The sequence below is a fragment of the Vicugna pacos genome, unplaced genomic scaffold (genome assembly GCF_048564905.1).
Source record: "Vicugna pacos unplaced genomic scaffold, VicPac4 scaffold_21, whole genome shotgun sequence".
Classification (NCBI taxonomy): domain Eukaryota; kingdom Metazoa; phylum Chordata; class Mammalia; order Artiodactyla; family Camelidae; genus Vicugna; species Vicugna pacos.
The window spans coordinates 11548969-11575841 of record NW_027328742.1 but is presented as its reverse complement, the minus strand read 5'-3'; the positions used below and the strand labels follow the sequence as shown (position 1 = coordinate 11575841).

At 42.9% G+C, this 26873-nt stretch overlaps 1 protein-coding gene across 1 annotated transcript; it reads right to left on the bottom strand.

Moving 5' to 3' along the window:
* Positions 1–654: 654 nt before the first annotated feature.
* Positions 655–26873, bottom strand: LOC116278544 (rho GTPase-activating protein 20-like). Its single transcript, XM_072957663.1, has 9 exons — positions 26576–26873; positions 22455–22521; positions 19906–20094; positions 12644–12822; positions 11078–11239; positions 7654–7763; positions 5030–5219; positions 3757–3871; positions 655–2608 (listed from the first exon to the last, which is right to left on the bottom strand). The coding sequence occupies exons 1-9, from the start codon at positions 26717–26719 to the stop codon at positions 759–761; spliced, it is 3006 nt and encodes a 1001-aa protein (XP_072813764.1). The 5' UTR covers positions 26720–26873; the 3' UTR covers positions 655–758.

Here is a 26873-nt window from a genome sequence, read left to right as displayed (position 1 = left end):
CTCTGGAAAGAACACTGAAATGAGCACCCATTTCCTTCTTTCTCCCCACAGCTGTGTCCGGGGGCCTCTGCAGAGCAGTGAAACGCTCATGGAAAAATGAACTGACCAACAAAAACTATGATGTCATGGTACTCATGGCTCGAATTCCTCGAGTTTCTTCCACACTAGCTGCCTTAATGGGCTGGTACCTGGAATGATTCTGTGAGGGCACGTGATTGACCATGAGATGTCTCAGAACTGGCCACTTGCTTGGTTTCGGGGAAAAGTCTGATGTGATTTCCTTGATCATCTGACATGCTTTCCTTCTTAATGCTTTGATTGGTGGCATTCTTCTTGCTTACTTATTAAAAACATTTCATGGAATGTGGATGGTTTCTTTGCAGACTTCCCCCTCTGTCCATGGTTTTTATTCTTCACTTTTGATATCCTGGCCTTCTTAGTGTCATCTAAGGCATGTTTCCTCTAGAGATGATGCTTCTTTAGCCCTCTGCTGGGATCTCTTAAAATGCATGATAGGATCAATCCATGCTCTAATAAGGAAAAGCCTCCCAAGCAGTTAGGTGATAAAATCTTTTAGCCTTGACTTTTTGCCAAATAGTCTCAATAAAGAGGATTCTTTGTTTGTCCTAAGTATCAGCAGTGATAACCCCAATGCTACCTGTCTCGGTTATTCTATACACAGGGGTCATAGTAATTATTATCTTTATGTTATTAGTAGCCCGGTTTCTGTCCTTGCAAATATTAGATTCTGATTGTGGTTAAATGTCTTTGGTTACATGCGTGTCCTCAACATCAGAAACCACTGTTGGCCCTGAGTCTGGGCTGGACACGTCATCCACTGTCAAAGAGCTGGGTGAGGATCCTTCTAGAGGCAGAGTACCAGGAGAACACTGCCCATCCTTCTCTCCTTCCTCAGGTGACTTCAAGCAAAGCTCAAGTCCGTCTTCCGCCAGGCTGGATGGAGAGCTACCATCCTTCTCTGATTCCTGGCTGGGGTAAGAACTACAGGACTGGGCTGTTTGCACAGCCCCAAGCCCTTCGGCTGCCATTTGGGGAATGTCTGTCTGTCTCTCTTGCGGTGCGCTGGCTTCTGGAATGCCAGGAGCACATGGAGGTGGCTCCGTGGGTCCTTTTAGAGAACCTGTTTTATTGTTTTCTGGTCTCGGTGCCCTTGCCTTCTTTTTGAGAGACCAATTTTTCAAACTGGCGATACCATTTCTCAACCATGTGCTGGGGTGCAGAGTTACAGAACGCATTTGTGAATGCCCCTCTAGACTGTCCTTTTTTGTATGAGCCTGGTGGCTACTGGCCTGCCCTGATGAGGGACCGGGAATTCCAGAAATGAGGCTGGAACTGCTTAAGTCAGAAGAAAGCTCTTCCTGTTTTCCTTGAGGTCGAAAAGTGCAATCTATTGGAGAGGATGTTTCAGTGGGTGTAAACACTGACTGTTCAGAAATCTGAGAAAAAGCGCTGTCTTGGGAGCTCACTGGCGAGCCAGATGGGGACGTGTCTGGGGAGGACAAGCTGGAACAGCTACTCCTCGGGCAAATGTTTAACCTTGGGGAGAAGACCTTCTCAGTGTTCTGGTTTGCGGCACCACTCTTGCCAACCTCGATCCCCATGACCAAGCTCTGACTGATAAGCTTTTGCCCCTCCATCTGCAAAGACTTGTGCCGCTTGAGATAGTCCTCCTCTTTGTGCAAGAGACTGGCGTCACAGCTTGCGTTGTGCTGCTTCTTTTTTGAATAAAGTCCCCTGAGATAGGTCAGTTTGCAGTGTCGGTCATCGGTGCTGGGCTCTGAGCAGCGCCGCTGCCTCCTTGAGCCTTTGAGGGGCTCTGCTGGGCATGGCGGGGAGTACCCAGCCGTGTCCACAGCGATGGGCTGGTTCGTGGGACAATCGTGTGAGGACAGGTGGCTGTGAGAAATGGTCACTGGCTTGGATTTAGGAAAAAGGTTTACGTGATTTCCTTCGCTATCACACCAGCTTTTCTTCTTATCATTTTCATCAGTGGCATTTTTCTTGACATCAGTGTCTGTGACTAAACTTGTTTTAAAACCTGTCTTACCCTCTTTCTGGAGGGGTGGATTCTGACTCAGATGGTTCTCATCTTTTTTCAGGAGAATCGCATCACAGCTGGACTTGTGTTTCCTTTTCTGATAAAACGCCCTGAGAAAGGAAAGCTTTGAACCCAGGTAGCCGATGCTGGGCTCCGAGCAGCGCCGCTGTTGCCTCGGGCTTTTTGGAGCATCTTCCGTAGCTGCGGACAGGTGGCTGGGGGTGCTCATGCCAGAGGGGGCACTGGCCTGGTCCTGCAGCGAGGCCTTTCTGTACACTGCCGCCACGGTCACCGGCTCAGGCTCACTGGGCTGTTCCACCTGAACGTCTTCATCTTTAGGATGGTCTAAGTCAAAGTCGCTCAGGGTTAAAACGCCTTCCGCCTCAGGCTGCTCGAGGTCATAGTCACTGAGGGTTAACATGGAGTCCATGCTTCTGCTGCCTGGACCGAGTTTCTTTACCAAGTCACTGCATGGAGCATCAACTTCTTCGTTCAGCTCATTTTCCAGGCTGTCATAGGAGGAGTCATTCAGCTGGAAGAAAGAGTTATCTGTCGAAAAAAATCAAACCATGATTAACATTTGCATTTGCCTCAAATACATGCTGCCTTAAAAAAAAAAACTAAACAACTATGATGTTTAGTTTAATTCTGTTTTCATGCAGATTTTTCAGATTCCTACTCTCAAGAAAGAAAGCATCTTTCATAATCTTTCTAGTTGTTAGTGCAGAAACTAAAAGTAAATTTTGGGGGTATACTAGATTTACCTCAGTCCCTGAAGAAATAGCTTTTCTTTAAGTAAGGTTTCCTCAAAGCAATGAAGACATGTCATAATACCAGGAAATGGTAAAAAATACAAAGAAATTAATGCAGATACACTCAGGTTCTGAATAAGACTGTGTCTTTTAAATGGATTAGCTGGTGGATACACCTAATTAACTCTGTTAGTCTCAGAGAAACCATTTACCAACCTTATCAATTTCCCTTTGACAAAGTCCTTTAATATCTATTACTTTGTTTATTTTTTACAGCAATCAGACCAGTTAGATGTTATGGTTTCCCATAATTACAGGAGAAGATACTAATGTTACGGTGGCACAGAATAATTGTTCAAAGATAACCAAGAATTGGTGGTACAGGCATTCATATTTTGGAAGGCTGAATGTCTTCAAGCCCCACACACCCTGCCCCGCCCCATGAGGCTAGCTGTTTTCTCAAGTACTTTGCAGGGCGCTGGATTTCTGAGAGATGTCAGGGACCTCGGAGAGGAAGATGAGGAGCAACCAGGCCAGGCCTGCTTCTGGGTCTCCTACTCCAGTTTCAACCACAGCACTTGTTATATTGTAAGATATTGCAACAATATGTTGTAACAATATTGTTATATTGTAAATCTGTTAATTGTTCTATTGTATATCCTTGTAAGGTTTTATTTTGAAACAAGAAGTTAGAATTCTGCCACTAACAACTTCTTGGAGTTTGGGAACCTTGTCTTATACACTAGGTAACCTGACCACAGTGTTAACACAGCCTGACCTACGAGCAGGCCTTCTAAGGAAGGGGCGGAAGCCCGCGGCCCCTGACTCAGGTGAGAGGCCCCTTCACCCGAGCTGCTCTGGGCAGCAGGGTAATCGGTGCCCTTGCTGACCTTCACGTGTGTGTCTATTTCTCACACACAAAAACAACCCCATTATTCACAGTACCTGAGACATTCTCTTTCGTAGCACATGTCACTGAAACCTCTTCCAAAAGGGAAGTGATTTCTTCTCCAAATATTCTACAGCAATTTTCAATCAGAAATTGTATAAGCAGAGAAACCTGCACAAAAAAGGAACAAAAATGAAGGGTTACTTTTCACATAGCGCACCTATAAATCAGACTTCATATACGAATCCTGGTTCAAACCAAAAAAAAAAAAAAGTGAAGAATCCTGAGAAAAATTCAAAGTTCATATCTGCTTGGAAACTAAACAGAACTGTTTCCCCTAAAAAAACAACAGTAGTTTGAGTATAGAAATCCATTTTAATCAGTGGCTTAAAGTTATTATTTCTGGCCTTGGTTTAATGCTAACAGTTTTATACTAGTGGTCCTGTCTTTAAAATTAGGGTAATTTTAAGTATTCTCTGTACTGGGCATTTGGGATGAAGAAATATACTTTCTTATTAAAATTCATGAAGCGTCGTTAGATAGACTTATAAAATATGTTTCTTATGTAAAAGGCAGGTGTCATAAGTGTGGGAGGTGGGCATCCTCTGTGGATTAACTGTGAAGGAGAGGGACGGCTGGAGAGAAAAGCGTACATTTTCCCTGACCAGCCTCTTCCTATGCATTTGCCTCCCTGAGGAGCCAGAACTGGAGATGCTTGGAGAAGAGCTCACTGGGGAGAGCTGTGCCTCCACTGAGATATACTGGAACCTTTCCATAGTCTTCTTGCCCCAATAGCTGAGGCAAAGGAGCAGGCAGAACGTTGGGAGGAAGAGGAATCAGTGCCCCATCCTTGTACTAACCATCAGGTACTGCAGGAGTGTGATTTCAAGTAAGTACTGAGTGAGTGTGGTACCATCGCCACCTCCATTGTGTTAGATGAGGAAACTGTGGAACAGTGTAACTAATTCTGCCCTAGATTGTACATCTGGCAAGTGGGGAGGGCTGAGATTTCCACCTGCGCCTGTTCAATTTCAAAGTCTTTTGTTTCTTTTTAAAATCTTATCAACTGCTCTTCTCCCTCTATGGTTTCAGTCAATCACAGCTGTTTTGCCTCCTTAAAGGGAAAACAGAAGTAACCCAATTACTATCACTTTCTTTGCTTAAGAAATCAGCTTTCTGCAGTCTACCAGGAGAGGACAGAACAGTCGATGAACTCAGACTTATAAGAAGATGTACTTAAGGACGTGTCTTTCAGAACTAATACCCCAAACTTTAGGTTCAAAACGGGGACTCAGTGCCCCAGGGCAGAAAAATGAAAAACTTCATTACCTTATTTGTAAATTCACTTTCTATTTCGGGGCTGGAGGAAGCAGGAGGCCAAAGGATGCTTGGAGCGATGCACACTGCTAAGTTAAATGAATTCATCTGGTTCCATGAGGCATGGTTTTCAATCTTGTGCAATAACCCGAAAAGATACTTTAGCAGAACAACATTCGCTCTTGGGAGCCGGTCTAATAGCCTAAAGACAAAGGTGCTCTTTAAGCAAGACATTTCGTGGAAAACTTGTAGACAGGGCAACCTTTCTTCGCTTTTCATGGGGAACCACGCGAAGCAGAAACACAGTTCAGGTATGCGGGAGTGTCAGCTCATATGGTATGTGCAGAGCGAGGACTGTCTTACAGAGGGGAGAGAGTAAGACTCAGGGGGGTTATTCATTTATTTTGTATATTCTGTCTCTGGGTGAGAACCTTTATACATACATATATATATTTTCATGGTTGTTGCTTTTTTCCAACAAGAACCTGTAACTGAGACAGGAGGGAAGGGGGCAGGACACAGCCATTAAAGGAATGACACAGCAGTTAGCAACAAGGTGGAGGAAAAGTCAACTCCTGATGGACCTTGAGGACCAGGATGGATGGAGAGCTGACCTCCAGTGGACCCTGAGCTCCCTCACACACACTGTAATGTACTAGCACCGCAAATGGCACACCCACAGGTGCCATGACAGCTCTGAGGCTGACCATGGAAGTCAACGAGAGGGTAGTGGCCCAATTCCTGGGGATCCCCACCCCTTCCTCAAAGCAGTTGGAGTAATCCTCTCACTTGTTAACGTATAAAAACTCGCAACACCGTGCCTCGTGGACTCTCTTGCTCCCTCACCTTCCCAGATGCCCGGCACTCTGTCTATGGACTGTGTGTCTACTTCTCCTTTAAACTAAACACCCAACCCTGCTCCCCTCTACCCTTCTCCTGCGTTCTGAGATGGTCTGCGCTCTGTCTACAGAGTGTACATCTCTCTAAACAAATCTACTTTTACTCAACTAGGGCTCGCTCTTGAATTCTTTCCCGCGTGAAGCCAACGACCCTCACTTGGCGGGGTGCATCCCAGGGACTCAAGTGAGACCTGGGACACAGCCCTCCTCTCGTGCCCCGTTTTCCTGTATCACAGCCTGGGGAAGAACATCAGGTCATCTGGCTCTTGTTGCATAAATACCAGAGAGGCGCTTCTTCAGCACCACAGACTGACAATGAGTATGGTTTTCTAGGGACAAATTATGACAGATTGCAATGGGCCAAAAGATTACTGAATGTTTTCATTGGACAGTGAGGCCTTGCCTAGTGTGCTCTTTTGGGGTGTCAGATTCTGAGGGGGCCCTGAGCCTTTGAGTTATTTTACACCTCTGTAAACTATAGAATATTGACAGCAACACACATAAGACTTGTCCATAGACCTGAAAATTCTCTCTGGTGAAGAGTCACGTGATTTACTTGCACTGCCTCATGCCCCAGCAGAAAAAGCCAGTTTTGTTTTTTATGTCTATTTATAAATTCATTTCAGCATTTCTGATTCAACTATTACAACTTGTGGTAGTTAACTGTCTTCTCTGAACCGGCGGCAGTAACGTCTTAGTAGTTCTCTTTATTAATCCATGTTTTAAATAAAATTTCTTTCATGTGTATATGTTTATATGAGAGCCATAATTCTGGCCTTTTAAAAATCATCCTTTAACAGCTTCTACGATATAAAATTTTAGACAATGAGCAACAACATACAGAATCTCAAGTTCCCTGTACCTGAACGGTTCCCACCAAGCTGTCACGAAAGCAGAGACAGCATTTTGTGCATGGCTCTGAGTCTGGTGCCTTCAACACTTACACCATCAGTAGCTGCGTGTAGATAATGATTTACATTTGAAAGTTGCTCAAGATAACACTGCACTGAACAAGCGTTTGCAAATAAATGATACTGGGATTCCTGGGTTTCACAGAAATGCAAGTATTGCTTTTTGTTAATGGACACTTTTTTCCTATTCTCTTATGATGCGGGAAATACTCAGGAATGGGGGTGCTGGGTTCTGCCGGCAACTTCCCTTTCCATGAGGACAGACAATGCATTCTCTGTGATCAGGCTAAGGCTCTGCAACTCCCTTTTCCCTTGACACTTTTCAATGAGTTGACTGTCTCTCTGGAGTGTCCTCACATCCCCTTCTCCACATACCCCTGTCATGGCACTGACTGTACCGCACTGGAATTCTGGGTTTTATCTGTCTATTTCTACTAGACTGTGAGCTCCTTGAGAGGAAGGAATTTTCTCTGTATGAATTTGGCTGCTAAATGAAGTGTGTAAGGAATCGTCTGGTTAATTAAATACTTACCAAAATTAAGGTCATAAATTGTAGATTGGGTCTACAGTATTTGCTATTAGTCTAATCGGTTTCAGTGCCTATCAGATTAGAATATACAGAAGGTGTACAATGGTCGAGTATTCCATATTAATAAGATTAGGAAAAAACCCAGTAATAACAATGACAGTTGCTAGCATAAATCTATTTTTAAACTAGCCCCTATGGATATGACTTTGATAGTTATTATTACATTAACAGACAAGCTTGTAAAATATAAGTTTTTTAAAAAGTATTTTTGAGAAATGACCAAATTGGAATAACTACCTTTGAACTGCATTTATTTTTTCCTCATCATTTTCTTCGTCCATTACACAGACCCAATGATCATAGAGATCTGATGAAAAGATGCTTCCCGGAATACATCGTAGAAAATCCTTACATAGAGGGAAAAAAATTTTAAATTGTTATTCTAATAATTTGTATTGGAGAAATTAGAAAGAAGACACTTTATTGGAAAGTTCAGTCCTCCCTTCTTTGGAACACACAGAGCTCTGCACCAGCCCTCCAATGATGTGCGCACACAGAAAAATATGCTTTGATTTTTTTTCTAACAAAAAACCAGAGGGAAATTGGGGTCTGGACTACAGTGGGAAAGATAAAGGACAACCTGTTTGGGCTGAAACCTCCTGTTTGTATACATCTTAGCAAACTAGTATAACATGGCAGGGTCTGGCAAACCATCCTAATCTTGTTTTTTTTTTTCTCTGTCTCTCAAATCACTAGTTAAAAGGAATGCACGAAGGTATCTGTGAGATTCATAATGTGGTATTCAGTCATCCAGTCATTCTACACATATTTACTCATCTGTGCCAGGCACTGTTTCAGGTGCCGGGAACAGGGTAGTAAATAAAACAAAGTCCCTGGTAATTTAGAACTTTAGATTCCAGCAGCATTGGTGACTAATTCCATCCAGAGGTGTCTGCAGTTTCCCCCTGTATTCTTCATAGGAGGGGAGAAGGCATTCCAGGCTATGGCTGGCTCTGGAAGCCTGGGGCAGCACTCTCATCCCTAATGTATATTAAATAACATGTCCCTGGTACATTATCCTTCTCGGCCTTCGAGACTCCTCCTTAGAGCACTTGTGGGGCCAGGTGTGGGTGAAACCAGACTATGACACAAGTAGGATCTGACCAAGGGAGGTTGTTGTTTGACATTTGTTTATAAAAAAGCTTAAAAGTAGACACACTTTGGTCCTGGTCCTATGTTCCTTTCCTTTCTAGGCCAACACCCTCTGTTGCTTTTGGCACGGTCCTAACAAGCCAAGCTTGCGAAGTCTGATCTCCACCTTAGGAAACTTCAGGCAGAGAAAACCCAATTCCATGTCTAAGTGCTGGACCCATGGCTGACCACCCTCTTGCAAGTTCCTGCTTGCAACACAGAGACAGGTGTGCAATGGAGTAATTTTAATTCTTGCTGGAAAATCAAATAGCAGCCTTACATACGTGCCTTGCCAAAGGTGACACACAACTTGTGACAGACAACATGTCGTGTTTCTGTGACTAACATGGAAGCCTTGAGCCTCGGTGCTGCAGTCAGCTGATTAGGTGAGCATGTCTCCCACGAGCCTACGAGCTCCTTCAGGGCAGGATCAGACCAGACCCTTGCCTTTCACTTCATATACTCAATGCCAAGCATAGTCGCAGACGTAGCAGGGGTCATTACTGAAATGTTGCTGTATGTCCTATAGCCAAATATTAGTGAGGGACAAGGGAAGGCCAGCTAACTATAGCTGAGGCTCTCAAATAATTTAAAAGCCTCTTCGTGGTCATGTTACCTATTATAAGACAATGTTTTGGAGTGGTTAGTAAGCAGGAAAGTGACTGATTTAAAGTCTGTCTCTGTTCTATTGTATTTTCCAGGAGAGATGTACCTGGATACTCGTGATTCAGATGCATCATCACAAAAGTTACCTTTTTTTGGGGGGAAAGCTATCAAATTTTCATAATTCCTAACTAATATTAGTGCTGCACCTACTTGACAAGTCAGATTCAGAAGAGCCGAAATCAGTTATTTCAAAGTGGGGCAGTGACAATAGCTCTCTTTTTAAACTTCAGTGGAAAACATACTTATGATCTGTCTTGAAGAAAAACATCATTAAATCTTAAAACCTACACTTGAAAGATAATTCGTAACATCGCAATGGACTCTCCACAGCTGGAATAACAAGTTATGAAATAACAACCATCACAGCTGAGAAGGATGTGAAAGCTGGTTCTGAATTAGAATCGCCAGTGCCCAGCGCTTGACTCAAAGTCTCCTCCCCTCCAAAGGCAGGGCCCTGGCCATCAGCAGAGCTCCCAGATTAATCTGAGATGAGATTCTTACAGGATTAAAAAGCGAACTTTTCCTCAAACGTCTGATGGATCAGAGTTATGCTTTCTCAAGCAATTTTATTCCAATTATAGTTCAGAGTGAAGCTTATATTTAAGCAAAACCAGCCTAAGGGAAAAATTCAGGGAAAACTTAAGTACCACTCCCAAATAGTCTCAAGAACAAGAAACAAAACAAAACTAAAGCTCAATAACTTTTGGCAAAAAGCATTTCCTTTCCTGCCACCACTTGGGAAAAAATTGAGAGTAAAGCACAGTTCCATGATCACAAAGCTTTATTTAATTAGTTGGAACCCATCTAACCAGACTTTCCAATCATTTGGATTATTTTTGCCCTTTGCTTATTCTTGTACAACTACTTTCTCTGCAATGTGAAATGCAGCTTAACTCTTTTACACCCAAAATTCTTTGTTAACAGCCTCAGCAATTTAGTTGAAAATTTTGAGGAGTGTGGTGCTGTGAAGTATAGCAAAATTAGGAAAATCTTCTAAAACATAGCCTTTAACTTCTTAAATTAAGAGATGGGAGAAAGCCTAATCATATGGTTAAAAAAAAAGCAAAGAAAAATCCACCATGCATACACGTCCCTGACATGGGTCTTGCTCAGCTAGCGCACCACACATATCTCTACTGAGCTCCACGACTGAAAGGCAAGTGCAAACCCTGTGTAAAATAGAAAAGATGCTCCCCGCTTCCGCCCTCCAGCTCTTCTGAGTGACACTTCATTGTCAAAGTCTGTGGCAGGGATTGTTTTAAGAGCAGACATGGCCCTTTTACCAAGAGACATCTGACTGTTCCTAAATTCATAGAGTACGGTTCTGTGAGCAACTGACTGGGAGCAGGGACACGTAAGAGCCTTCTTCACCACGTTTTCCGGAATTTGGGTTTTATGCTCCAGGCCCTGGGATGCAGGCTGGGGCCCTGTCCCTACCCCTGGCACGGGTGCACACCAAGCCTGCTGAGAGACGGCAGCCTGACGCTGGTCTGCAGAAGCCATTGCTGTGGTCAAGAGCGCTGCTGAAAGCTCATTTTGACTTTAGCTTTTGCAAAGACGTGAGACATTTTCAAGAATGGGGGGAGGAAAACATTTTAGAAGAAGTCTAACTCAACTATGGATGTGAGTTAAGTGACCATGGGGCTGGGTTCCAGTTTTTTTTCCCCCATAAGTAAACCTATTTGCCATAGACATCTTTGCCACAAGAATTTCTGCTACAAATACTTTTATCACATAGCTAATTGGCTGTGAAACTCTAACTATGACGCTTCTTCACAGACGGGGATAGCGTTATAATGAGGGAGACCAGCTGTCTTCCCCCAGAGCTCCACTGTGGGGGGGACGAAGGGCATGTGTTCCCCACCTTTAAGACAGAGGCTACCACGAAAGCCGATTCACAGTCTAGCTGTACTTCAACTCCGGAATTCAGTTTCTCTCTCAGCTCTCTGCAGGATTTCATGTTGGCCGACTGTCTGAAGATCCCTTTTGTGAGGGGTCCTTTCTGATTAAGGAAGAAAAGCATATCCTATGGGGAAACAAAGGAAACAAAAATCAAAATGGCACTTGACGGAGAAGGAGCCAGAGAACACATCGCTGCCCTCCCCGGCTGCCAGGGGCCGGGGCGGCCCTGCGGGAGGCACTGAAGGGCTGGGGCTGGACAGGCTGCCAGAGGATTAAAGTCACTTTGTGTGTGTGTGTGTGTGTGTGTGTGTGTGTGTCTAAATCTATTTTCTCCCATTTGTTCTTGCTACATTTCAATACTTGCTTTCATGCGACTGTCCTTTTTCAGCGATCCAATAGTCACTTCAAGGTACCTGTTACCTCACGTCCCTCCTGTCTCACTATTCTTTGCCCACTGTTCTCTAACACAAAATCTTGTCCCCAGACATGGAAATGTTCTTGCCTAACTCATCCTCCACTTGCTTGTCTTTCTTTTCTTGTGACTTTACATTTCATCCTACTTTACACTTCATCCTACTTCCTATATTGACTTCTTTTAAAATCTGGCTCCAAAATCATCACCTCTGGGAAGCCTTCTCTGTCCCATTCCATTCCAATCAGTGTTTCATTTTGCTTCCTTTCCAGCTGCGCATCCTATGCTTGCAGAGGAGGAACAAGTGGGTGTCGGAGACATGCAACCCACAGGACCTTAGACCTAGTTACAGCTCAGGCTTGCTGTGTGTGACTTTCAGTAAGCTTGAGGGTTTTTTTGGGGGGGAGTGGGGCTTTAATTTGTAAAGTAGGAATGATGGAGATGGTGATGGTAATGATGATGATGGTGACAACTACCCTCTAAATCTGTTGTGAAAGACAAGCGATAAAGTGACTAGACTAGCGTCTGGTACTCACAGACACACAGCAGAGCATGAAGTGCCAGGCATCCGGGACGGTGCCTGAAGGGTACTGGACACTCAAAAAATGCTGCTTGACAGAGTTCATTTACTACCTTCACTGAAGACCATACACACTCAGTGGCTTTCACCTGATCTGTTGTACATACAAAAGGTAACTAAATGCCAGAGGATGTATCTTCATGCCTAAACACTTAGAATACTAATAAAAAGTATGAGGTTTAGTCCTTGCTGCTAAGGTGACTAAAAGAGTCATGTTCTGAACAACACAGGGTTCAAGAAAGGATGTGAGAGGAACGTGTGGGATAAAGTGCATTCTCCGTCCACAGAGCAGACAGACTCTAGTTTATCAGAGCAGGTTCATGCTGCTCCTTCCTGCGCCAGCAGACAAGACCATCTCTCCCCATCACGTCTGCCTTATGATGCTGCAATAGTTTAGTCAAGATTTGTATTCTTTGAAGTAATAGTAAAGGTTCTCAGCCAAAGCCATGAGTGTCCACAATTTTTCCATTTGGGGTAGATTTTCCCTCCGGAGCTCTCCTTTCCTGTTAAGTGTTACAGACCAAAACGAGACTTACCAAGATAGGTTTGGGTAGATTGTCATTCTCACAGATATCTGGCAAAGACACTCCAAAGAGCTGTCCCGGCATCAGAGACGTTGGTGACACGGGCTGGTTGTCCAGGTGGGTGCTCGAGCCTCGCCAGAAGGCCCAGTTAATGATAGATCTTCTTCTTTTAAACGTCTTCTGACCTGAATCTAAGGAAGAAGTGAGATTATTAGCAAAACTAATTTAATTCACTTAATCTTATTTCTATAGTTTCCATTGTATAGTATGCACAGCACCACGGCTCAGTATTTTATAAGGTAAGGAAACATTAAACGCTTGGGTTATTCTCCCCCCCCCCCATTTTGGGGACGTCACTGATGTATGTGCTTGAATTCTGGTACCAAATTTTCAAAGGTGAAAGGGCTCCCCGTTTACTGAACTTACAGCACAAAGCATTTCATACCAACACACAGGCCATTTTAAAGAGGAGACTAAGTGAACAAAAAAGCTGAAGATCAAATTAGACCACAATTCAGTAATGAGAAAAAGAAAGGAAGAAGGAGGAGGAAAAGGAGAGAGAAAGAGAGGGGAAAGGGGAGAAGGAAGAGGAGGAGGAGGAAGAAAAGGGGAGGGAGGAGACCTGGGGGAAGGGGAGGAGGCGTCGCTATGAAGGTGCTCTCTGAGAACAAGAAGGCTCTGCTACCTGATGCCCCACTCTGCTGTGGAGCACAGAGGCAGGAAGCTAATGCTCTGTGCCCCCCCCCTTTCTCTCCAACTGCAGACTTTTCATGTATCTTTTTGGTTCCTGACTTTAAAAGTATGTTTAAGGCAGCATGGATGGATGAAAACATGAGTGAGACTCACCCTTGCCACGGTAAAGTTTATAATCTTACAGGGGGACAAGACTGGTGATGGGTGGGTGGGGGAGAGCAAGTATATTAATAAATAAGACATCCTGAGGGAGGAACAAGGCACCAGAGGCGTTCAGAAGAACCATGAAGCACATCTGCCTCCCCGTCAGGAGAGAGGGAGTAGTCCTGCAGGCACCTGCATTGGATGTGAATTTGGAATCAACACGATTTCAACAGGTAGAGGATCCAGCATCATCCCTCATGTCTAGTGAGTAATCAATAAATCATTCTCGAACAGTAATTGAACTGAGCAGACATTTAGGTGAAACAAGACAGCAGGAACAAAACAGGCAGGAGAAAGGTCAGCAGTGAATCATGGTTTTGTGAGATCATAGTTCTAAAACAGTTCTGATGTCATCTGCATCTAATTTTAAGACAAAAATGGATGGATCTGCACAGGATCTGATACCTAAAAAGACAGCTCTTTAGGGCCCTTTTTGACCTTTCTGCCACCTACACCCCCTGGCCTAAACAAATACACACAGGTAACAGCTATAAACTCCAGGCAACACTTAAAGATATAAGAGCCGACCTGAAGACACTAAAGAGTGACCAAAGGAAGGCACAGAGTGGAGGTAACAGTTTGACACCTGGGAGGAAGGGAATGGCATGGCACTGGGTGAGTTTCCCACTTTTACAGCTTCTTCCATGAGCGTAGGACCCCGGGTTGGCAGGGGTGACTAAAACTTGGAGAGAAACCTATCCTCTTGCTGGTTTGAAAAAACTATAGAGAATGGAGATGGAGGTGACCACAGCAGCTGGAGGGTGAAAGGGGAACCCCAGGAAGGAGCAGACAGACTAGTGGGAGCCCCAACCCAAATAATGGGCATGAATTCTGCCCAAACCTCTGGCTGACCCCCGAAGCCTGCATTGCGTGGGGCAGATGCGAAACAGCTCTTGAGGCGAACGGGCCCACAGGTGGTGCCCACATAGATTCTGACTACATTTTTCACCAGGGACAGTGCATGAAACTGGTCATCACACTGTGGCTTTGAGGCCCTGACCCCCAGCCATGCTGCCAGAGATGGTGCATTACCCCCCAGCTCTCTCTGACCACGGGGCACGAAGGGGACAATCTCGGGGGGTGGGGCACCGAGGAGAACATTCGGGGGTTGGGGGACACAAAGGACACTATTCCGGGTGGTGGGGACACCGAAGGAGATGATTCCAGGGGGTGGGAGGGGACAGTCGGCAGTGCCCAGTGCTCATTTCAAGCAAGTGTTTCGTACTGTTTATTTCCTCAGCATACCCAACATAAACCAAATACTAAAAAAGCCACGTCGTGGGAAGATAATCAAATAGGAAACATTTTACTGAACAGCAGCTAGACCATCATCCACCCCTGGCTTCCTCAGGATACAAGAAGTGCATCATAAATGCTCATACACCCAGGTGTAAAGTTCTTTGCTTCAGGAGTCAGGAGCCCAGCTAGACTCCTGCTTCAGATATTTATTTGTGCAAGTTACTTATCCTGCTTCTTCACTTTAACATGAGAACACCACCTACAGCTAACAGCCTCACCGAGAGAATTAAGTAGGATAATGTTTGAAAAGTGTTACTTTGCCCAGGGCATAGGTCCACAGCAGCCTTGAACAGAGCTGCCAAGACACCAATCTCCTCCCCAGAAAGAGGACATCCTCCCCACATCCATTCTCCACTTGTTTAACAGCCTTCTGGAAGTGTGTGGACAGGAAGAAATACCAGAATCTGCTTAACTAAAGCACTTTATTCCTGTCCTGACATTCCCAACTTGCACCATCTTAAAGAACAGGAAAGAAAGCTGAACCCATTCTTAAATCCAGGAGGGGGTTCCTGTGTGCCAGCAATGCCAATCTGTGCAAATGTTTGTTGGGTATGTATGTTTACATATGATGAGTAGTTCTACTTAGTCTAGTTTCCTCACATTTAATCTGGTTTCATTATTTCTAAAACTATCAGAATTATTTGCTTTTTTTTTTAGCTTTCATACACTTCTTAGAAAGAATGCTCTATCATAAAGTTATATACCCAGCTATCCTACGAGTGCAGAGGATAAAGCAGAAATTGAGTCCTGAACTTTATTATAAATACTTTCAGCTGCAGCCATGTCTTTTACTATGTACAACATTCAATTTTAAAGCTCACGTTCCCTCTGGGACTGAGAGAAAAAAAATCTCATTAAAGTTTACATTCTTGCAGAGCTTTAATACACAGCTCTTACTTTCCAAATGTCAAAGACTGATGAAAAGACATGCAATTGCTATAAAAACTGTAAGGGAGATGTAAATGCAGGGCCGGTGGAGTTCAGGAAGGCTTAGCATCCCAGACAGCCCTGACAAGGTCCAAGCCGGTGTTTCTCCATGCTTCAATTAGGGAGCTGAATATTAAAAAGTATAATTCTCAGAAGTCTGTCCTCATAGATTATTAAAGAATAATCACAACAAAAAACCCTTTAATAAGATTTTAGCAAGATGGTGACATAGGAAGATCCTGATCTCACCTCCTCCCACGCACACACCATATCTACAGCTACCTATGCAACAGTTTTCTCTGGAAAAAAAACTAAAAACTGACAGAGAGACTGTCAAGTTGGGCAAATGAGAGGGAAGTGGCTACAAAAGGCTGAGACAATCTCACCGTAAAACCCATCCCTGGTGCAACAACCTACAGTTGGGAGGGAACTTAAAATCTCCTCAAAACCCAGACCTTCCCCAGAAGGAGTGAAAAGTTTGTACCCCACATAGGTCACCCCAACTTCTAAGGTCTGGCACCTGTGAGACAAACTCCTAAAACATCTCGCTTTGAAGGCCAACAGAGCTCACGCCCAGGAGATCTGTGGTCCATGGTGGACTGGGGAACAGTTCTTAAAGCACTTGTGTGCACACTACCCACCCCAGGGCTCAGGGCAGAGGCAGTTCTTTCCAAATCACTGACTTCATGTTAAAGAGACTCATTTCCTAATTTTAAGGCACTGGTCTGAGGGGCAGGGCCGCTGGGATACCCCCCAGAATATAAAATGGGAAAAGGACAGTCTCTTCAAAAGTGATGTGGGTTCATTTCTGGGCTCTCTATTCTGTTCCACTGATCCAGATGTCTGTTCTTGTACCAATACCATGCTGTTTTGATTACTGTAGCTCTGGAGTATTGTCTGAAGTCTGGGAGGGTTATTCCTCCCGCCTCCTTCTTTTTCTTCAGTAATGCTTTGACAATTCAAGGTCTTTTGGGATTCCATATAAATTTTATTATGATTTGTTCTAGTGGAAAAATTGGAGAGCAGTAAGTGAAAAGTGAAGCTGGACCACACCATACAAAAAAATTAATTCAAAATGGATCAGACGTGAATATAAGACCTGAAATCATAAAACTCCTAGAAGGAAACATGGGGGTAAATTACTTGACACTGGTCTGAGCAATGATTTTTTTTTTTTGCATTTGGCACCAAAAATGAAAAGCAAAGAAAGGAAAAATGCAGGAGTACATCAAACTAAAAAGCTTCTGCACAGCAAAGAAACCCATCAACAAAATGAAAAATCAACCTACTTCAATAAGTTGATGGGAAAAACTATTTGCAAATCACATATCTGATAAGGGGGTGACGTCTAAAATATATAAAGAACTCATATAACTCAACAGCAAAAAAATGAACAACCCAATTAAACATAGGCAGAGGATTTGAAGAGACTTTTTCCAAGAAACATATAAAGATGGCAACCAGGCACATGAAAAGATGCTCAACATCACTAATTCTCAGGGAAATGCAAATCAAAACCACAATGAGATAGAAACTCACACCTGTTAGAATGGCTATTATCAGCAGGACACAAATGACAAGTGTTGGTGAGGATGTGGAGAAAGGGGACCCTCACGCACTGTTGGTGGGAATGCAACTTGGGGCAGCCACTATGGGAAACAGCATGGGGGTTTCTCCAAAAAGTAAATATAGTACAACCATGTGACACAGCAATTCCACTGCTGGGTATTTATCTAAAGAAAACAAAAACACTACTTTGACATTTAATGACATTTAGTGATGAAGTAATGTCAAGCTACTTTCACATTTTTCTTGCCGTCTAAAGTCAAAACAAGAAGCAAGATCTCCATTCCCATAAAAAAACTGCAGCAGTGATATTTTCTGAGCTCAAACTACATGTCTAGCAGTATTTACCTGCCTCAAGGTAAGTGCAAAGGATATTTCTACATTTGAAAATCCTGTAACTGTGCAATTGACCTGTGCAAAGGGGAATTTCATGTTTCAAAAGTCTTTCACTTGTACCTAACTTTCAAGTGGAAGTGATTAATATGCAATGAAACGACATGCCAAAAGGCAAATATCAAAAGAAGAATCTAACAAAATTCTACAAATATCTCTGAAGAGAGAAACATGCTCAATTAAAATTGTACACTTGTAGCATTGGTATCTCAGTATTTGGAAGTACCTACTTGTGTGAAAAGGTATTTTCAAAGATGATGAAATACATAAAACCTAATTACGTATCAGAACACTTTCCAATCAATGGTGATAATTGGAATACTAACTTTTCACTTCAATTAAGCAAAATGTTATTCCCCCAAAACAATCCAATTCCTCTCATTAGTAGATCTGTACCACACAAAATTGTACTCTATTACTATGTATCGAATGTCATCAATAAAAAAATTTGTTAAAATTTGCTTTTCCTCTTGTCATTTAAGTACCTGTGTAATACCGTCAATTCTGTCTCTTGATCTGCAAATTTTACTATCTGGCCCTTTACAGAAAAAGTCTATTGAGCCCTGCTCTAAGTCAGTGGTTTCCAAAGCAGTTGTTCATCAAAATCTTGGGCATTAAAAAAAATACAAAACTGGTTCACTTGTTAAAGTTTTAGTTTCACAGGTAGGTTGCCACCATGGGTCTGTAGTCACTCCATTCCCTTAGCGTGAATCATCTTACAGCTGCAACCAATCTTATCCTAACTTCCAACAGAGAGAAACAGAGGACTAACACACAGAGGGTGCCTACAGTTTAATTAAGCAAGCTGTTGACAAAGTTGGGTAAAACTCTTAGGATTCTTGACCCCTGATTGTTTTGGTCAAGTCAGTTAAAATAAATTTATTTTACTGACAAGGGACCCAGAGAAGTCATTTTGAACAACATGGGTATAAAGATAGAAGAGTAAAACACCATTTTCCTCAGCTTAGTTATAAAGGCAACATTCCCTTTGTGTCTTCAATGAGTACCAGCAACAGACCTGTCAATAAAAGAATTCATTCAACAAATATTTATTGAGTTCAATTTATATATGCAGACACTGTTTCAGGTGCTGAAAACATAGCAGTGAACAAAACAGACTCAACTCTCTGCCTTCATGGAGCTCACGTTTCAGGGGATGGAAAACTGTAATATCTCCATAACACCCCAAAGATGTGAGTAAACAGCCTTAGAGTTCAAAAACTCACTTTAACTCTGTGGGAGAGAGGAGGACTGGTGCAAATGCAGGGTCAGTTTTTATCACTGGTATTGGCAAGATGGAGGAGTCCTGACCAGTGATTTCAATAAAGTATAAAGTTTGAGGCTAGGTCATCAACCGAAAGAGACAGGGCTGGACATGCATGTGTGTGGAGATGAGCATAAAACAGTGGCCACTGTCCATGGGGTATCCCAGTTTGTTCAGGTTTACAAAAGCAGCTCCAAAAATTCAGCATCAATTTTCAGCTACCCCCCCACCTCACACTTTTTGTTATGATACATATGCTTTTATTTCTATACAATCTTACTTTCAGATTGAGGGTTTAAAGCTCAAACATGGGTTAGGGTAATTAATGATGGTCCTCCTGTGTTGAGCACCACTTTTTATCACTCTGGAGTCTTTATTATGGGGAGGGTAACAGATGGCTCTGTTCCCAGGGAATTCAGATTAGCTTAGCAGGCTAAGGAGAGATTTCGGTGGAAATTACCCTCATCTTCCCATGATCATCAGTGCCAGATCCAGGTAGGGCACCAGCGTCTCCTGACACCCATCACTGAAGGCCTTCTTTTAATAATGTGATCATTTAGGGGGAACACACAATGCAATGCATTACAGTACAAAGAAGGCATTGAAGCACCTGCCGCACTGACTGGTGCCTTTGACTCTGCAGTGGGCATAAGGTTAAAGGGGGAAGGACAGTGAAGAAAGAACAGACCGTACCACAACCAACCGCTGATTACCCGTCAGTCACTCCTACCGCTGATTTATAAACCCATCTTCTAAAGCTCCATCTTTCCTTTCAAAACACTTAGAAAATTCAAAAGAAAAAAATACCTCATCTGGCTGGAAGTTTGGGTCTTTGCCTGTATAAAGGCAAAGAACTTTGAAAACTTGGTTTTCAGGAATGAAAAGTTTTGCTAAAAAAAGGCTCTCATGAAAGAGGAAGAAAACTCACCACCCAGTTGTTGGGCCACAGCCAGCCGGCTGGGCTTCAAGATGAAGTGGCACTGCTTCTCTTGGGGCAGATGTTCCATGAGGAAGGGCTCTTGGAGGTTGGAAGGTGTCGGGGAGTCCTTCGACCCCCACGTCAGGAGTGCCGTGTCTCGAAGGTGACCCATTTCAATCCCATAGGGGAATTCATGTCCTACACAGAGAAAAATCTAAATGTAGACTTTAGGCTGACTGGCACTGTGTCAGTATGAGCATGTGTGCTACAGGATGGAATGTCCTGCAATCTGCTCCTGGGACTTTTGGTATAAAGAATCCTTTTGTTGACTGAGCGATCACCATGCACACTCTTACACTTGGAGACCACTGTGTAATGCAGGTGGCCCCACCAAAGTAGTTCTTTTTGGGGGGGTGGGGGTAGAGAGGAGAAACAAAGAGGAAAAAGTCTTTAAAGAATATCTTGTTTGGGAATGCACAGGTTAGTTTGTGAGTTGCATCATGTTGACTTTTCCTATGTTCACATCTGAGAATACTGAAAGGCATTCTAGTTTCTCCTTTGACACTACCTACCTCTGTAAATCTTCAGCAAATCCCTGACCTCTCTCAGCCTTAAATCCATGATTTAAAATATTTATCCTACCCATCACACAGTATTATAAGGATCAAATAAGTAAAAATTCAGTGGTTAATAGTATTTAAATACAAAGGGCAAATAACTATATATTTCAAAGATCACTATTATTACTATTATTCAGTACAAGATATCTGCCTGAAAGAAGACATTTTATACTCTTTATTAGTTATACACAATTAGAGTTACTCAAGGGCTGGCTTGTCTGACTTATGCTTCCCTCCCACCACGCCACTCTGAGGCCGTTTTTCACAGGCAATAGTTAGGAGGAAGACTGCAGGGCATGAGAGACACAAAAACAAGATTCAAAAAGGAATTTTCAAACTAGAAAAACTAAACCCTGGACATCTGACTGCAATATCAGTTTTTGCTCTTTAGTACGCTGAGTAATTTCATTTTCTCAATTCTTAAGTACCATTGTGCTGTAGATTTGTTTACTTTTTAAGTACAGAGAGTAAGGTCTCTTCCATTCCAGACTTATCACTGAATCTAATTCAGTGAACTTTTCCTTTTCATCTCGCATAGGCCTACAGTGTCAATGTTTCATTGATATTAAGTACTACAGCAACTTTCAGGGACAAAGGCAGAAAAATAAAGACTTCTATGACAGCAATAAAACAAAATTGATTTACCAAAATAGCCAGTAGCTAATCCACAACTGAAATTTGCAAGATGCAGTAAAATATACAATGGAGAATTGCTGCTAAGTAACAACCATGTCCCATATCCTATGTGTCTTTTTTAGTGAGTTAAAAATGAAGCTTCATGTTGTTTTAAGCCTGACAGTTACTACCTACATAGTTTTAATTAAATTAATATATTTTATTAAAACAACTATTTTAAGTACTTATTTGACTTTTCATCACAGATTTAATTGTTGCTCATTGACTTTTACACAAATGACAACATTAAGAAATAAACTGGAAATGCAGGGAATTTTGTGCTATGTGCATGATGGCTTGCTTTAAAGCTTGAGAATATACATTTCATAGAAAAGTTTGGATTTAGATTATTCATATCACTTGAAACCTAAATTACACTGTAGTGATCTCACAGGTCAATGAAAGGATTACATGAGATAACTCATGTGATATGCTCTGCATAATGCTAGGCAGATAGCAAGCATTTAAAAATCATTAACAGAAATCGTCATCATCATCAATGTCATCATCTCAAGATTTGCTACAGATGCTGTCCCTTATTTTAATTGCCCTACTTCCGTTAACTATACTGAAGGACTTCACTGATCAAGAAATATTTTTGTAGCTAAATGGTTTAAATAAGGTGAGATGTGACCTATTTACCAGTAATTCCTCAAAACAGATGCTGGGAAATTTGGCTGGAGAAATAGCAAAGTAGTTAGTTGGTAAGGTAGTACCTATTGCTAAATAAGTCAATAAAGAGTCTTAGGAATCTAAACGGTTTGATTTCATTTTCTTTTTTGATGCCTAGCAAAGATCTGGGTACAGGGCAAGTGTTAAGTACTCACTGATAGATTAAGAGGCATGACTGGATCATAGGAGGTTTTCTATAGAGGCAAACGGTAGGAAAAGGAAAGGAGATTCAAGAACTAAATATGAAAAATAAATATACAGGGAAAATGGAATTCCAGCACATCTTGCTTTCTCTTAGAAAGAAAGTTTTAAAAGGTTTGACAAAATAGTTCTGTTTGTAAAGTGAAAAAAAAAAGAAAGGAAAATTGACATTTCTCTTCCCCTCTACACCACTAGTTGCTTGAATGAAGAGATATCATTTACCTGCACATAAGACATACTTGATATATGTATTTATTAAATGAATAGGTGAATATTACATGGGATTAATTATTTAATAGTATTTAAATTTAGGGCCATATGACCAATTCTCTGAGACATTTAGAACTATAATTAAAACACAATCCATCTTATATTTTCACAGAAACTTACCAATAAGTGGGTATGGTGCCTCTTCTTTGCTAGAATTCGCCCAGAAATGGTACTCTTTCTCAGAGCCCTTGGAGATAAAAGAATTAACAATCATTCTCTCACATTTGGTAACTAAACAAAGACATATTTTTGGCATTTCTATGTTTTGCAAAAACATAGGGCCAATATAAATGCTTTCATGGTTCATGGGGGTGATATGGTTTTAAAAGGTGGTAATGCTGGTTCCTACAACCCATCTCTCCTCTAACCCCTAACAGAGGATTCAGAAATCTTGCCCTTTTCCCCTAGTGATGATGAGGGATCCATGAACTTCAGTGGAATCAGGCTCTCAGTATTATAAATAGGGTAGCCCACAGAATGTGAGATCACATACATGCCCTTGTGTAAAGTAAACAAACAAACAAACAAACAAACAAACAAACAAAATCAAAAAAAAAAACCCAAAACCCTTCCTGGTTTACTAAAAGATCAATCTATCTTACTTAGAGTCCTGACTTCTGTTAGGTCTCTGCACTACTTAGCAAATACTAGAATTAATCTCCAATGTGCCCCTGCAAAGACAATCTTGTTATCCAGAAAACCACAACACTGCTGTGTCTGTGATGAAAAAGTAAAATCTCAGAGGCTGACTATTAAGTCAGCTGCTCCTGAGTGGAAAGAAAAGACTGACCAAGGGGCTTTGAGGAGACAGGTAGTTGGCACAGTGTACACTGGCTTTATTTTGGGCAAGTCCAGTCCTGGGGACAGAAAGGACAAGAATTCTGTCTAGAGAATAGGCCCAGGTATGGGAAACAATGAAACCGTTCACTAGCAGAATTACAACCCAGTAATACTAAAAATCCTATTTGAAAGAAATAATACCAAATTATACAGACTTTGCTGTATTGTCTAGAAGAGGATAAAGCAAAAATGTTTAAAGTGAAGTCAGAACAGAATGGCAATATTTAATATTCTTGCCTTTATCTTCTGATTAAAAATCATGAGCCTGACCTTATAATGAAGGGAATTGGCTAGGAGATCATCCTGCCAAGTCCCCTCCCCTACTTTGTCACTTCCTTTCCTATGCTCTAGTCAAAAATTTTTATTGCAAACAGGAAGAGCAATCTAGTAAAAATCCTTTCTTTTCATGTAGTGTAGTGTACACATTAATAATTCCTTAGAGCAGTATAACCAGAGAGACTCAATTCCTAATTACACACTGAACAGAAATACTTTTGGGGTGATGAGACCGATCACTTACCCAAAAGAAAAGCATAAATAAGAAAATGAGTCATGTCATTAATTAACATCAATTTACGTTTTTAAAAGATCACTCTGGTGCTTCAAAATGGAGACTGGGTCAGGGAAGAGCAAGAGAAAAGGTGTTAGGCATGTTAAGGACTTTCTGCAAAGGTACAAGAGAGATGGTGATGGTTTGGCTTGGACTACAGTGACAACAGTGGAGATGAAGTGGAGAAGTTCAAGACATGTTTTGAAGTGATAGTCAACTGGCCTTTCTGATGGTTGCTATAGAGTGAGGAAATGCCAGGAGCTGAAAATGAATCCTAGATTTTTGGCTTGAACCACTGGGACATAGTACTATGAATTACAACAGACATGCACGTTAAGTACAAACAATAAGAGCTAACACCTTTTGAGTGCTTATTATATGTCAATGTTCACTCAATTTCACATTCGATTTTCCCCCCAAATCTCGAGGCGTTAGGTACTATTGTTATTTTCATTTTACACATAGGAAACTGAAAGGTTCAGTAGGTCAGTAGGCTAGGACAGAAACAATGTAGAATTGAACCTAGGTCATCACACTCCAAATTTCATCACAGTGTACAAAACCGCATCCTTGGCAACAGTTTCTAGGACCATGAACCACATTCGAGGCACTGGTAACACCACTGAATTCACAGACTCTCAGGATGACTAGCTTGAAAGATCCTACTGCTTTACTGCTTGGCGTGTTCCTTTAAGGCCTATCATTTAAGAGCATCTTATTTTCATAGAGTAAAAGATGTATCTGTCCACTGTGTATGCTTCTCAAAGCACTTGCTGCAGCATTATCTCTTTGATTCCCATTTTACAGATGAGGAAACAAACAAGTTAAGTGATTTTTGTCAAGATTACTGAGACAGTAATAGAGCTAGAACTAAAAGCCAAGTGAACTCATCCCATACAGTGGTCTGGCCAATAAACCTATCTTTAAAAATTCTGACCACTCAGTAAGAAATACATTTTACATCCCTACCCAAAATACATATACGGATGTGAAACAGAGAAAAAGAAGTTACACAAAACAGTCTTTACCCTTACTACCCTGCTAATATTTTCTTTTCTATTTCATTCTTAAATGTTGATTATAACTGGTAATTTAAACAACATTGATCCAAATCCTAGTAATTAACATTACAACCACATAGTAGACTTTTTAGAAATAAATCCCATGACTCACTCGGACTACCAAGCACTAGAATGGTGAGATGAAATCTGAAAAAGAGCAGTCTGTTGAGTATTTGGGATACATGAAGATTGCGGTCCATGAGTGTAAATGGCAGTGTTCTCTGAGCTATGCTTTGGTAAATAATCTTTTATTAGTATTACTTTCTATTGCTCTGGGGGTCTGAAATCAAATAGACATGCCTACTAATATTTGAAACAGGCGGAGACGCACTTTTCTGGAAAAAAAATGTTAAAAGCAAAATGAAACAGTTCTTCAACCTTACTCCTGCTCTATAGGCAGTAAAATGCTGTCAAAAGACCAGACTGGCAACATCCATTTAGTTTTTTAAAAAAGGAAAAGGAAAAGACTGGATTGGTAACGAGACAACCCATTATGTTTTATAATGAAGGACAGCATTTTAGGACAATGGCTTAAGATGCAAAGCAACCTATCATTTATTGGACAATACTACTGATACATGAGCAAGCTCCTCTAATGTGTTCTCCCCTCACCAGTATGCCTAATTACCGTTAGTAAAAAAAGGAAGAGATCTGTTCACGAATAGAAATATTTGATTTTTCCCAATTCCTTAAGTTTACAAGAATAAAAATGCTTTAAAATGCTAATTACTGAACATTCAATTACCGTCCCAAATACAGCTCTAACCTAGTGAGTCCCCCCCCCATCCGTGCATCTCTGAAGGGGACAAGCAACAAGGACAAACCTCAGCCTCAATACATCAAAGGCTGAGCCTGCACTACAGCGATACATCGAGTTCACCGACACCTAGATGGCTTGCTGACATGGTCATGGTCCTTGGGAGCTCACACACACTTCTGAACTTGGCGCACGGACGCACGGATCTCGCCGCTCTTCCACTGACCTGGAGCCCATCTGGATCCTGGTCAGAGGAGTCATGAAAGGCTGTAAGATTCTGACATCAGGGAGCCTCCGCGGTCCCTTAGGGCTCCAAAGATATAAATAAAATGCCTCAAGGCATTTCTTAAGGAAGAGTTAAGTTATCCCTCGAATCCCAACTTGGTTCCACAGAAGCTGGAAGGGCACCACCGGGACACAGAGCAAAAATGGCCAACTAGCAGAAGGTCTTGGGGGAGGGGAGGAGCGAGAGAAGGCAAGGCTAGAAACACCCAAATCAATCACTTGGAGAGAGAGCCAAGCCGCAGAGGCTGCCGCTCGCGGCCGCGTGCACTTGCGGAGGGAACGGTTCCAAGGAAACCTCACCCGATCGTAATGGACACGCCACAGGGCGGCTGTGTTTATCGGCATGGTACGCTGCAAGTTGTGGCCCGCATCCCTCCTCCGAGCTTTGACAGGGATCAAGCGCACTGTCGGCACAACCACACTGACACCCGGCCCCTGCCCAGCCCCGCCGATTCCTGGAGCCAGGACCGAGCGCAGGGCCAAGGCGCTTCACCGCAGCCCTCACGACCCCCCGCTGCAGCTCACCGGCCCCACCCAGCACGGTCTCAGGCTCCTCCATGGCGCTGACCGTTAGCATCCCCAGCACACCTAGGAGGCTGCCCACCGCCTCGAAGACCCGGAGTCCATCCAGGAGCGCAGTGCGAGGCGCGCACCCACTCCCCGACCCCATCAAATCACGCGGAGCGGCCGCGCCGCGGGGTCCAGGTGAGGGGTTGGGTCCCGCGGGCGATGCAGCACGGCCATCTACCTTACTCAGCGCGGTAGCCGCGCCCAGGCAGACGCCGCCGGCCTGAACGACGTCGGAGCTGACCCGGTCAAGAAGCGGTGATCGCCCGGGGGACTGCGGGCGGGGCGCCGAGAGCCGGCACCAGGAGGGGACCGGAAAAGGCATTGCCCGGCTGCCGGCCCCCGCCCCCGCCGGGGGCGGGAGCGGGGCCGCCGGGGCCGCGGTGGATGGGCTGCCGCGGGGTCCTCTGTGGAGCGAGTGAGACTAGACGCGAAGAGGCCGGGAGGTGCTGGGAGCGCCGCGGGCGTGAGGGCGGGTA